Here is a 14,263-nt window from a genome sequence, read left to right as displayed (position 1 = left end):
ATGTGGAACCAACTCCAAGATTTTGATTTTTGGGAAGCCCCAATGTCAATGTCAATGTCAATTAGGGCTTATTTTGGTATATTTGTAGAGGGCTAAATCATATCATAATGTTGAAGTTGTGGTATCCAATAATTATGGGGTCTTAAATTTAATTATGATTGTTACTGTATAACTAATTCTTGATTGATAGTCCGCAAAATTTCATTTTTCGTCCTTTTTTCTATTGTAAAAATAGATTTAGTCCTATGACTATTAAGTTTTAATACATTTAGTCATATAATTATAACATTGATAAACTTAGTCCTCCAATCAAGTTTTACTACATTTAGTCATACGTTCCCAATATTTTCCTACTCAACAGAGAGAATGGAAAATTCTGAAAATTTTATTATTAAAAATAGTTACTTACCATATTCGAATACGAATTTAGATCTCTACATCGTAGCATTCTTGAACCCTGACCAACTTTTTTTTTTTTTTTTTGGATAAAATATTTTCAGAAATCACAGTACAACAGTGAACACCTTTTTTTATATTTATTGCAATTAAGTGATTGTAAGAAATTGGGAAGAGCAAAATGCATTAAGTGACGGTGCAGTGCTTGCTCAGGATTCCCAGAAAATATATATACATTCGGCACCGGAATTCTTGCAATATATTAATTAGGCCCACGGGCTTTAGTTAACTGCCATCGGCGAACCTGTCAGTCAAGACGGTCTCATTTCTTTGTCCACCGTTCAAGAAACGGCAAAATTGCCCTGTTGGGCACTGTTTCTGTGTATAAAACTGATCACTTATTACGTCTTTCAATACATTAAAATATTAAAAGTTAATTAAATATATCAATAATTTGGGAAAGACAATTTAGACACAGAAAACAGACCACAAATAAATACTATATGCATATCTTAACTCTAAGACAATGATTTAAAATTGCTTTTTGTCAATCTGCACCAATTTGCATTCATGTCATTCACCAAACTTGTGGTTTCAATTAATAGGATAGGTGTAACACTAAGATGTACTACTAATAATAAAGGGGAAAAAGCAGATTGCCATTGTTCAACAATATCTGTCTGATTCCTCAGGTTGGCTTTCTTCACAACACATCAGTAAGAAAATAAGTAATATGAAACTCCAATCCGAACTAAGTCTGCTCAGACTTGCAATTACAATGTCTTGTATGCAGCAAAAGAAAAAATGTAATGCTTACAACCTATGATTTTAAAGTGAGCCGTGCATCGGTCACTACACACCCCGTATGCAATAACATTTTAACATACCATAACATTAATACAACTAGCATAATTTGAGTAGATTCAACCAAGGATCAGAATTTTCCATCAAAGATATATACTAATAATTTCATATCTACAAGGTGTTAAACGCAGTTGTTCAAGTACAAGCCAGGCAGCAACAAATTTGCTGATAATTATATATTTGCAGCAGCTCTGCCAACAATTTGATACAAGAGGATTTTCCAGCATCCACAGAATACAGAAAAGCTTAACACCACTTGTACAAATTCAAAGTTTTAACAATTTGAGTTCTGCAGCAACTCTTATTGTCTCAAGTTGTCTCTGTTTTATTTACCTGTTTGTCCGTGGAGGGGGGATGGCACTTTGAAGTTTTCTTGGTTTTTCACCTCATGGAACCACAGTTTTGACTCTTTTCCATCGCTGGCTCCAATTGCCTGCAATGGTAAAACCTTTAGTCAAATTACCTACAACGTTAGCTTGATATCTGGAAATAATAGCAGGAGCAGGATGACTTAGAATTTCTTCGGCAGTAACTGATTTCACATCACATAATAAATGCATACATACATGTTTGCATATCATAACAAATGCATACGTTAGCTTGATATCTGGAAATAATAGCAGGAGCAGGATGACTTAGAATTTCTTCGGCAGTAACTGATTTCACATCACATAACAAATGCATACATACATGTTTGCATATCATATATCTCCAGATGAAGTTAGAATCTTTCAGACTTTTGATAACAGATAGCAAGTCCAATGCAAGACTACCAGTAATATTTGAGGCATGCCATAGCCAGCTTAGCAAAATACAAGGACCACATATTTGAAATATCTAGGCTCGATTTACTCAGGAACATTAATTATGAGGAAAATTTTCAAAACCTCTACAAGGAAAAACAAGATGCCATTAAAATGGATATAGTAAGCAATGAAAGAGCTGATGAACTAATTTCTACACATAGAAAATTCCTTTCCAGTGAACATTGAAAGTGCCACACTTTAACCTTAGCTTTTGCAATCTTTTCTTACTTCTTTCTCAGCGTCCTGAGACGGAAACACAGCAGGTAGTCTCTTCTCAGTGTCCTGAGACAGAGAACAAGAGCAGTTGAATATCTCATTATGATTAGCAAAAAAGCTTTAGCTAGACATGCATTCAATTCAGGAATTCCAGAACTCAACTCAAGGAAAGCACATACTGAAAGAAACTAAATGGAGACATGATTCAAGAAACAGAGAAACAGACTGGAACTGAAGTCAAGAAAAAGGTATTGCCATATTACCTTCAGTTTCTTTTCTGATGCTAGACACTAAGATTGTAAAGCTTTGTGATTCTTTTAGTTGGATCATGCTCCAGCAGGAAAGAGCATCGCACTTACACATGACCTAAAGATTTAGGTTCATCAACAGAGAATATTCACAATATAACCACCAGTGTAACACCACCAATGTGATGATATTTTCTCCCAGGATCAGACATGAAGAGTGTGTAATTAGGTGTCTATTGCAAGGATCTGTACAGAATCAAGGGAGATAAATTAGAATTTTTACAGTGTAAAAGTGAAAATAGAAACAGAATTCTTGTAAGTATCAAAGAGATGTAGCCATCTGGCACATGATGAATGAGAAAGGACATGAAACTCCCAGAACACATAGTGCATGAGCTTCTAGCAAGAAAGTTCACTCCACAATATAGTATGTCCATATAATTTCCAAAATCAAGTGGACATGGTTTGGCAAATAGATAATCCTCAGCCACTCATCCTCTGCTCTCCATTTTCGTTAGTGACATGAAAAAGATAAGAGGGGATTTGTCCAAGACACTCCATCTTTATTTGAAGAATAGAGCTGAAAAAAGACAATAAAAATGAGAATACTAACCCTAGTTTCATTCAATATTTATTATTGATAACAACAAATATCACAATCTATTAAGTAAAATGAATCTCTAAAACATTTATGCTTCTCAATTTAACAATTTAATATAGATAATTAAACTATTTGTTCAATGTTAATAATGCACTATCATAAAACTTATACAAAGGAATTCACCACAAAAACTCAAGTGCATACGATTGCATAAACATTATACAAAAACTTGAAGATAAGAAATAGGAATGCTCCTGTACCTCACTCCCAACAGAGAAAACACCAGGCAGTCAGAATTTCCTCTGAATGGCATCGATACTGTTGATCAATTTCTCAATCAAGAAATGGCAATGAACTTGTCACCAATAATCACCACAGGAACAAAGTCCGTCTTTAAAGTGATGAAAGCGATTAGAATCCCTTACAATAATCTCCCGCTCCGTAAGCTTTGATATGAATTTTGTTACACTGTGGCAGTCTCCACATACCCGCAAGTTCTTGAATATCCTAATGGAAGTTTTAGGGGGTGTGTTGAGAATCCCATACACAATCGCCAATCTCTCACTGTGACCAGCAAGGATATTTTCTTTTTCATCATCCTCAACATCCTGCAGTACAAAGCTATAGTCTGGAGTATAACCAAGGCCTTTTATTTTCGCATTTAGTATTGCCAATTCCTTATATATCTCTTCACACTGCGGGTGAGATTGACTGCCTGTATAGAAGACTTCAATCCTATTATTTAGTTCAATTGAGCTCCACCCAGGAGTCTTCCACAAACCCCTATTCCTAGCCAATGATCTCACTTCACCCACCCCTTCCCAGTGCCCAAAATTTGCATAAAGATTTGACAACAAAACATAGTATCCAACATTTTCTGAATCAATTTCAAACAAGTGACTCGAGGCCTTTCTACCCATTTCAACATTTCCATGGATTTTACATGCACCAAGCAGAGCTCCCCATATGGAAGCGTCCGGTCTCAAAGGCATACTGTCAATGAAATTATATGCTATTTCCAATAAGCCAGCCCTACCAAACAAGTCTACCATGCAGCCATAATGCTTCAAAGTAGGTTTGATTCCATATTCTTGCTGCATCACATGAAAACACCACTTGCCCTGATCAACCAAACCTGAATGGCTACAGGCAGTCAACAACGACAAAAAGGTCACATGATCAGGCTTGACACCTACATTTAACATATCCCTAAAAAGCCTCAGAGATGTCTCACCAAGTCCATGAAGTCCATGACATGATATTATCGCATTCCAAGGGACAGAGGTTTCCTTAGATGCCTCATAAAATAAAGACAGAGCTTCTCCCAGTCTCCCACATTTTCCATAAAGATCAATAAGGCAAGTACTCACAAAGACATCCGAGTCAAGGCCTTCTTTGAGAACATGACCATGAACTCTCATTCCATCTCTGAGAGCTCCCAAATGAGCATAAGCCGGTATAATAGACACCCATGTCCCTTGGTTAAGTGTCAAATCATTGTTTTCTTTCATCCTGCAGAACACCTCAATGGCCTCACTTGCAAAACCATTTTGAGCATAACCTGTGATCATTGTATTCCATGAGATTACATCTTTACGAGGAAGTTCCTCAAAAACCTTGAGTGCTGAGTCAATAATGCCTAATTTAGCATACATGTCAACAACTCCATTTCCAACCACAGTGTCTTCCATAATCCAACACCTTCTCATGATGTATCCATGAATTGTTTTGCTGCTTATAAAGTCCTTGGTCTGAGCAACACTGGAAGACAAGCTCACTATTGTCAGTAAATCAGGTTTCACTTTATTTGATTGCATCTGATGGAAGAATTTGAGCGCATCATATGGATAATAATTTTGCTCATATGCTGCAATTATGGAGTTCCATGACACTAAATCTCGAACATCCATGTGGTCAAAGACATTTTGGGCACATTTCAGTTCACCAAATTTGGCATACATGTTAATTAAGGCATTTGAAACAAAGACGTTAAACTCCAAACCATGTTTTATCACAAACAAATGGATCAACGCCCCATGTAATATATCATTCATTTGTGCACAGATAGAGAGAACAGTTGCAACGGTCACCGAATCCATCTCTACTCCCGCCAATCCCATGTCACCCAAGATGCTCAATGCCGCCTCAGCATTGCCATTTTGGCAAAATCCAGAAATCATAGAGTTCCAACATCCCATATCACGGTTTGGCATATCCTTGAATATTAGATAGGCACTACCAGAAAAGCCAAAACGACAGTACATATGCACCAAGGAAGCAGCCACAAAGACATCCCATTCCAACCCTAATTTCAAAATCCAGCAATGCAACCTGGTCCCATCAAGTAAAGAATTACATGCTTTCAACACAGGGGGGAAAGTATGGAAATCAGGTCTAGCATCAGCACTCGACAGCATTTCATATGCACATTCCACTGCTTCACTGAAACGTCGATTCCGGACATAAGCTGATACCATTGAGTTCCAAGTATAGGCATCTTTTCTTGGAACTTCATTGAAAATATCCCGAGATGAGGAAACATCGCCGAGATGGGAATAGATGTTGACAAGCCTGGTGGCAACAAAAATGCTTTGGACTTCCCCTGACACAATAAGAAGAGCATGAAGGCGCTTGGCAACCTCCAATGTTGTGCAAGCATTAAATAGAATCTCAAAATCAATCTCTCTGTTCCTCTCATAAGTGCCATGTGATAAGGTGCCTATGCAGCTCACTTCATGAGAATGTAAGAGGTAACAGCTTGTGGACAACCAAAGCTTCAAAAAGGGCACACCTTTGCAGGTGGGGAACAATCTGCATCGGAAATAAATAATTGAACTCCATAACCAAAGCGTGATCTCATCATAACAGTACTCATCTATACTATTTGAAGCGGCGGAACGAAAAAAAATTACTGCAATCCGAATGAGAATATCAGGAGCATTCCACTTAAGAACTTGAAGGACAATTGAACCTTTAATCAGCTTCAAATCACCCAATTCAAACTTTTCGTTAAAAAAATTTAAACTTCACCATTGAACTTTGAAACTGAATCTCCACCATGAAATTGGAATATTTTGAACCCATCGTCTTATCAATTAAAAAAAGAAAAATCAGCAAAATTCTACAAGAGATGATTGTTTTGCATGCAGACATGTATATCACTCATACAAAGAAAAGCAATGTAATTAATAGAAAATATTAAGCACAAACGCAATCGACATACCTGAATATTCATTTAAGATCAAATGCAATGCAAAATAGTAACTTTGACACAATAATTTTGAATTTTAGGGTTCAGAGAGATGGTGTTAGGGTTTCAGGAGATAGAGTGAGAGACGTGTGCACAAGGTAAAACGTTATGGGCCGACTTTTATATGTTTTCCAAGTAGGCCTTCAATGGGTAGGGCCTATACCCTAAGAGGCCCAATATAATAATTATTGTATGGACTCGGACCCGACTCAGTACAAAACCTAGGGGGGTAAGCGAGTCGAGCTAGATTTTATGTTTTATGGCTCGGGCTCGAACTAGAGCTTATGCAAATTGTTATTTCTTTTTAATAAAATTTTATTGTTATAAATAAATAATATTAAATATTATTTTATTAATTATAAAAATATTAAACATATGGTACAATATTTTAATTTATTGTTATAAATATAAACAATTAATTAGTTTAGTAGTAATATAATTAGTAAAAGTATAGAAAAATCAAATTATCAAACTACTTGCAATAATTTTGTATAGTTATTAATATTAGTAAAAAAAATAAACATAAGTTATTTTCTAAAGGTTGTTGATCTTATTATATACAAGAAAAAATTAAGAGTTGAATTTTTTAAACCAAAGTACAAAATAATGATTGATCTCATTATACATATAATAAAATAACAATAAAAATAATTAAAATTGTTCAACCATCATCATCCTTATTATTAATATTATTGTTATTATTATTATTATCATGATGATGATGATGATCTTTAGATTATTCATGGGAATCACCAAATTTTGACATAAATTTATAAGTCATAAAATAGATTGCATACTATGTATCTTGATATATATATAAAACTCACAAATAGATCTAAAAAATTATAAGTTAATTGTTAGGACTTGTCAAATTAAAAAAGTATAAGAGATTACAAATAGATATTAAAATATATCATAATTTATGTGTCATATTAAATAATTATTCTAAAAATATTAAAACTTACTAATTATTGATTATGCTTGTTTTTGTATAAAAGATTAACTGTATAAATAAAAGTACCATAGTTTATTAGTATCTTAAAATGTATGATATTGATTAATAATTATATTATATGGTTAATTTTGGAAATAAAGTTGATAAAGTATTGAACATGGAAGTAAACATATAAAATTTGAAAAATAAAAATATTTATAAAAAAAGAACAGAAAAAGCTCGCGAGCTTATGAACAGAGTATATTGAGCTCGAGCTCGAGTCGAGCTTAAAATCGAGTTCGCGAGCCGGCTCGACTCATCTGCCACCCCTACCAAAACCCAATTGGTCCCAGACTCGAACCCTTCTACTAGACCCGTTTTTTCGGGTAGTATCCAGATCCGGTTATTCGGTTCGGGTCCAGGCCCAACATTCTTTTTTTAGATACTTCAGACAAATATGGTATTTTTGTTTATGTTTGAAGTAATTCACTGAAGAGCATATGGATTCTTGATATTATTTTCAAAGTGTATTTATTGAGTTGCCAGAGAAAATCTACTCATGATTCAGCACTGAATTACAAAGATTACCATAGTACTAATTAAGCTCCTATAATTTAGAGAATTGAAAAGGGAAATCACCTTCTCACATTTGTGTTCATGAATTTGGATGAGTGCTTCTATTTGCACTGATAGTTGGATATGTTGCATATGTGAAACTTGATAGTTGGATATCTGATCATGATCATGAGACGCCAAATGATAACCTTTCACCTTATATCTCTAGAGTAAATTCAACAGATTCAACCTCGGGAGGATGGAATTCAACAAATAAAGATCAGTCTACCAACTTAAATGATATTGACATAAGCACCGACACAACGGGGGTTGATAAAAAAGAGGATACTTCATTGTCGAAGGCCAAAAGACAAAAAAATCAAATGTTTGTTTAGATTTAATGACACGGACGACACTGTAAGATCTTTTGTAACAACTGCAATAAGATATTTGCTAAAAGCAAAGGTAATCCAACAACTCAGTTTCACAAACACTTGCAACATTGTGCCAACCATCGTATAACAAAAGCTACAAAGGAAAGAGAGAATTCGATGCAAACACAACTTGGTTTTATGCCTAGCAATGTAGATCTAACATCTTATCAAGGGGTTTGCGAGATGGGAAGTTTGACATAGAAAATATGAAAATCACTAGCTCATTGGATAATGATGCATGAGAAATCTTTCTTTAAAGTGGAAGAACAGAGATTTAATTTGTTTGCAAAAGAGGAATGCTTGGAGAGGAGTTTCAAGAACAACAAAGACATTATCGTGTAGGCCGAGAAGACGAAATTGCACAACTTTCTGACAAAGGATTCTGATTCCTTATAAAAATTGACACAATATGACCTTCTTGTTGGTCTTGAAACTCATCTCTACCGAGGCATTCCCCTTCTACAAAACAAATCAAATCTCTAGTTTTCTACTTCAGAGAAAGATTTCTCTTGCATCACTATTATCCAATGAGCTAGTGAGTCTTTCATATTTTCCATTTCAAACTTCCAATCTTGCAAAGCTAGATAAAATGTTAGATCTACATTGCTTGGCATAAAACCAAGTTGTGTTTGCATTGAATCCCTCTCTCCTTTGTAGCTTTTGTTATAATGGTTGGCGGTGTTGCAAGTGTTTGTGCAACTAAATTGTTAGATTACCTTTGCCTTTCGCAAACATTGTATTGCAACAGGTTACAAGGGATGTTTATAGTGCCGTCTACATCCTTGACTTCTTTAAATTCTAACCAAACCGCTGATTTTTTTTTTTTTTGGCCTTCGGCAATGAAGTATCCTCTTCTTTATCAACCTCAGTTGTGTCTATGCTCATGTCTTTTTAAGTTGGTAGACGGATTTGTATCATCCATAGTTTGTTGAATTCCGTCCTCCTCATGTTGAATGATTGAATATGTTGTATCTACTCTAGAAATAAAGATATAAGGTGAAAGTTTTCATACCTGAAAAACAATTAAAAGCAACTTAATTGAAAAGCGAAGACATTCGATATGTATGGACTATTTTACAATTTAAAAGTATGGAGAATAAGCAATAAAAGTAGTAATCTTTAGTTTTGTTGAGTAAAAGCACCATCAAGTAATTATATGGAGTATTATCACGTGTCTAACATATCCAACTACCAAGGTTCACATATGCACCATATCCAACTAGAAGTCTTCTGTGGAAATAGATGCAGTCATCCAAATTCATGAACACAAATGTTTGCAGCTGAATTCCCTTTTCAACTCTCTAAATTATACAAGCTTAATTAGAACTTTGGACAATCTTGGTAATTCAATACTGATATCTGAGATCTTCTGGAAACTCAATATATAACTTGGAAAATATCAAGAATCTGGCTGCATTACAGTTTCAGAAAAAATCTAAAGATCCACTATATAAGCCAATCCATCACTGAATTACTTAAAGAGTTTTCAAATATAAACAAAATTACCATATCTGTCTGAAGTTTTTAGATATTCAAACAGGATTTTACTTTTCAAGCTGAGTATAAACTTCAGACAAACAAATAACAACTCACAAGATTCGATGGGCCAAGAAAGTTGCATCGAGAAACTCACAAGTTAGACCTCAATGTTGTCTGCCAAAGTCTTATCATCATAGTATCAGATTTGTGGATTTGAGCCACTCAAAATCAGGCAGATTTCTATAGTTCTTAAGACAAGGTATATATGTTGAAACAGTTCCATCAAGTCTGGTTGTAGCCTCAGCAGAGTCAGACATGTAATATCATATCACCACCTATCATGAAAGTGAAAATGGTCAAAGTAGTTAACATATATAAATCAAACGCGGCAAAAGAAAACAACCACCAACCTCGTAACTTTAAGCTTTTATCTGCTTCAGTGCTTCAGTTCCAGATGATTCCACATTATCAACAACTACAATAGTCAAAACATCGAGTTCACAACCAAGAAAACCAATCACAAAGGAGAACTAAAGCAGCATACAGACCAAATAAAACTGAATTTAAATTAAGAAGAAAATTAGATATATAGACCAGATTCACCAGAACTAGAAAGCAAAGATCACTACTTAAGCATTGCAGACCTATTTCAGTTCAAGTACGGCCATGCGGGTGCATATATGATATAGAATGAGATGCCAAACTTAAGTTTAAGCAAAGAAATATCAAAATACAGCACAAGAACCCATGGATTTCATAAAGGAGAAAGAGAGAATCCTGTTGTAGAGAATACATGGCAACAATTTTAGAAATTCAATCCAATTTTCTTATGAAAGGGCAGAAATCCACACACGTTATTGATGCAAGTCAAGGCAGCACTATATGAAGCACAAGAGTAATGAGCTCGTATAAATGCTTCAGCTTTCAGCCTCTCAGCTTTTTGGATGAACTGAGCTGTGTATTAGTAAACTGCTTCATTTAAGATGAAATCAAATCAAACATTTCAGTTCTATCTAGCAATTTCCTAACATCAAATCAAACACCTGTCACTTCAAATAGTGCATATACCAATATTCCTATGATGTTCAGCAATTTATGTTTGGTGGGCCGCATCACAAGAGAGTTGAATTCTTACTGTTATCTTGTTTCATTTTAGTGCAATTTCATCTCAACATTCTTGTCTTACCATCACTTAATACATCTAATGATGTGTCTCAAATATCCCAAACCTTCATTCTCAGTTGTAGCACTAATAGAAATTTCCAAGAAACACTTCCTCCTAATTGTTGAACTTTCAGGTGTCTTCCGGCTTTTGGTCACAACTATATTTTGTTGCACGAATAAAACTATATATGGAAGGACGACCGATCAAACTATAGAGCAATGCAGAGTGATCCCTTCATTCAAATCCCAACAAATTTCTTGAAAACTAAAATTACCTAATCGGGTGACGCCAACGCGAGATGAGGAGGCGGGCACCTATCAAGGAAGGCGGAAAAGGAGATGGGCACCACGGTGAGACGGGCTCGGCCGTGGCGGCGGATTCACGGAAGGAGGGGATTGTCGTCTCTTTAGGAAGAAGTGATGGTGGTCTCAGAAACTCAACTCTCAGTTCTCACAATCTCAATTTGACGCCTGACCTGAACTCTCAGTATGGGTATTAGTCGGTTTATGGTTCGAGCTCGAGCTCGAGTTCAGCACATTTGTTAGTTCAGGCTCGAGCCACACTGACTTACTGTGCGAAATATAAATTATTACAAAGAGGAGACCTTGGGTCCCACAAATTTCAGCCATTACTTAATTAAATTGTAACACTTATTTCAGAAAATTAAGCAATGTCTTAACAATTTCAGCACTTAATTAACTAATATGGACTTTTATCTCAGCAAATTAAAATTCTTTGCACTATGCAAGCAATATTTCAGCAATAAACTCACATATTTTAAACTATAATTTCAATAGTTGAGCAAATAAAAAATTTAACTCTAATTCAACAATTGCAATATGAAAATTTGCAAAACTTATAGAAGCAAAACAAAAAACAGAAAAAGATCAAGAGCAAAATATGGGGTTATAGAAGAACCTAAGAGCCATGATTTTCGACAGCAAAATATGGGGTTACAAAATATGGGGCAAATATGAAGTCAAATATACAGAAGAACCTAAGAGCTATGATTTTCGAACTTTTACAGGCTTCGCTTGAAGTTCGTATAAAATAAAAAGAGACCTTAAGAGATGTAATGGCAAACGGTGCTGGTAGATAGATTTGGGGCTTGGTTTGTGGGGTTAGGGTTAGATTTGAAAGTTGGTGGGAAAGAAAAAAAGTTGACTGGTGGTGATGGTGAGTCCCGAGTCGTGAGAATTGAGAAATGAGAAGACTCACAAAGAAATTGAGTAATAAAGACAAGCTGTTCAAACCCAAGAAAAAATAATGGAGACTAGGTGTTTGTTAAAATGTACCTTCGAGATGAATCCTCAAGTCCCCAGAAAGGCAAGAATGGGCCAAGAATATCGAAGGGATTCCGACAAGGAAATGATGTAAAACCTTTATGTGAGCAAGATTCACAGTGGACTAAGAGGTTTTGGGAGGAAGAGAGTGGGGTTTATGGTAACGAGAGAAGATATATCCTCTGTTTGGTTGCAGTGATGGAAAGGTAATTTATATGAGCCGGGGGGGTATGGAAATGACTTTGCTCGTTTTTGCATTTGCTATTTGATATAATTATAAATATATTATTATTATTTAAAAATTATAAGAAAAATATTTTAATGTTTGTTTAATCATAGTTTTTTCTGTTCATTTTTTTGAAATTCATCAAATTTTTATGGTGAGCAAATTAAATAACCTTTTAAATTATAAATTAAAATTTTAGACTATTTTTTCTAAAGTATTAACATAGTGATTTTTAACTCATCCTTTACAGTTTACATAATTATTTTTTGTTTGAGAGAATATTTATTTTTTAAAATAAAATAATACTCGTAGTTATACCAACTCTCATGAAAGGTAGCTGCTATTTATCTTAAAAAATTATAAATTTATTTGCAGTAAAAACTAAAAATATTTGAAAATAAAAGAAAAAAATTATAGAGTTGAAGTGTTTGAGCGTCTCAACTTAATATGTACAATTATAATAATAAGTTGTACAAAATGGTAGAAAATTACTTATACTTTAAGCTTAAAATAATTTAATTTAATAAAAAAATATTATTTTCATTTATTTTCAAACAAACAATTAATAAATAGTTGTTTGGTTATATTTTCAAGTTGTCTTTCTTTGTTCATGGTAGATTGAGAGAGAATGATAGAGATAAGTGTATGTATTTTCTTTATTAAAAAGTTCGATTTTGTATTTTATATTAAGGATAAATTATAGCTATAGTTTTTTAATTTTGATATAATTATGAATATTTATTATTATTTGAAAAATTATAAATATAACCTCAATTACTACTCACCCTTGTTGATATATATCTTTTTTTAAATGGTTTGACAATTGTAAACTATTTTAGGATGTCTAAAATAAATAATTCATATCGTATATTAGTCCATAAAAAATAATTTAAAATAATAAAAAATATATAAAATTATAATTCATAATTTAAAATGTCATTTTGTTGGGTTCATAAAAAAAAGGAAAGAAAGATTGAATGAACATTAAAATGAGGGGATATTTGTAAATTTTTAAACGAAATTTGTATTTATTATTGTACCAATTTTAGGAAAGGATAATAAATTTACCCTTATATTATTATATGATAATTAAAGATAAGTTAAAGCATGTTGAATTGTGTGTTTTATAAAGATATAAGCAAATATTTAAGATGTTGTTTTGCTGTGCTTTTTTTTTAGTGAATTGTTTATAGTTAAATCGTTAATTTTAATAATCACAATCAGTATATTCCAATTATTGATATCAAATATGTATAATTGAATAATATATACTATTATAATAGATCATTAGCTATCATTAGAATAGACTAATACTCACACAGCGTACATTTCTTGTATATTGGAGAGCAAAAAAATTGTACTTTTGCTCATTTAGTCCAAAGATTAAAAAAGTATAGCATTTGGAACCATAAAATATAATAATTTTTGTCTAATCGAATTAAATCTGTCACAATTTTTATTCTATAAAATAAAAAATAATAATTCTCTATTATAAATATGATAATTTCATAAATTATAGAACCAAAAATATAAGATATTATGTTGAGTGCGATAAAAAATGCACTTTTGCCTTTGGAACAAGAAATAAGTATAGTACTGAAAACCCCACAAGGCCCAAATTATATTTAGCATTCATGAGGTTTGCTTTCATTTAATAAATAAGTTCCTCTATTAGTCAAAATTTACCAAATCTGTTGATATTAACAAAAATAAATAAAAAAAAATTAATATCTACCCTCAATTCATTTATTACAAACTTATTGCATGTCAAATAATTTTTTTCCAACTAAAATATGTTTATAACGG

At 33.3% G+C, this 14,263-nt stretch overlaps 1 protein-coding gene across 11 annotated transcripts; it reads right to left on the bottom strand.

The window, feature by feature from the left end:
• Nucleotides 1-1,336: 1,336 nt before the first annotated feature.
• Nucleotides 1,337-12,454, bottom strand: EMB2758 (Tetratricopeptide repeat (TPR)-like superfamily protein). 11 transcript variants are annotated; one of them, XM_088883634.1, is made up of 8 exons: nt 12,244-12,454; nt 11,223-11,518; nt 10,194-10,258; nt 9,938-10,118; nt 3,392-5,942; nt 2,546-3,110; nt 2,295-2,348; nt 1,337-1,693 (listed from the first exon to the last, which is right to left on the bottom strand). In XM_088883634.1, the coding sequence occupies exons 4-5, from the start codon at nt 9,976-9,978 to the stop codon at nt 3,491-3,493; spliced, it is 2,493 nt and encodes an 830-aa protein (XP_088739760.1). In that variant the 5' UTR covers nt 9,979-10,118; nt 10,194-10,258; nt 11,223-11,518; nt 12,244-12,454; the 3' UTR covers nt 1,337-1,693; nt 2,295-2,348; nt 2,546-3,110; nt 3,392-3,490. The 11 variants fall into 11 exon arrangements, with proteins under 11 accessions (XP_088739760.1, XP_088739763.1, XP_088739768.1 ...); XM_088883637.1 differs by having other exon boundaries at nt 11,223-11,423; XM_088883642.1 differs by lacking the exon at nt 11,223-11,518 and adding an exon at nt 7,955-9,316 and having other exon boundaries at nt 9,898-10,118.
• Nucleotides 12,455-14,263: the final 1,809 nt, after the last annotated feature.

The sequence above is a fragment of the Sesamum indicum genome, linkage group LG8 (genome assembly GCF_026168435.1).
Source record: "Sesamum indicum cultivar Baizhima isolate 11 linkage group LG8, ASM2616843v1, whole genome shotgun sequence".
Taxonomy (NCBI): domain Eukaryota; kingdom Viridiplantae; phylum Streptophyta; class Magnoliopsida; order Lamiales; family Pedaliaceae; genus Sesamum; species Sesamum indicum.
The sequence above is the reverse complement of the archived record's forward strand: the minus strand, read 5'-3'. Positions and strand labels throughout refer to the sequence as shown.

What these genes read in the sequence shown, in the direction of transcription:
- EMB2758 (XM_088883634.1), bottom strand. Translation starts at nt 9,978, where the DNA reads ATGATGATAAGACTTTGGCAGACAACATTGAGGTCTAACTT. An exon ending in ACAACATTGAGGTCTAACTT is followed by an intron (nt 5,943 to 9,937) that starts GTGAGTTTCTCG and finishes TTTCCGATGCAG; the next exon opens with ATTGTTCCCCACCTGCAAAG.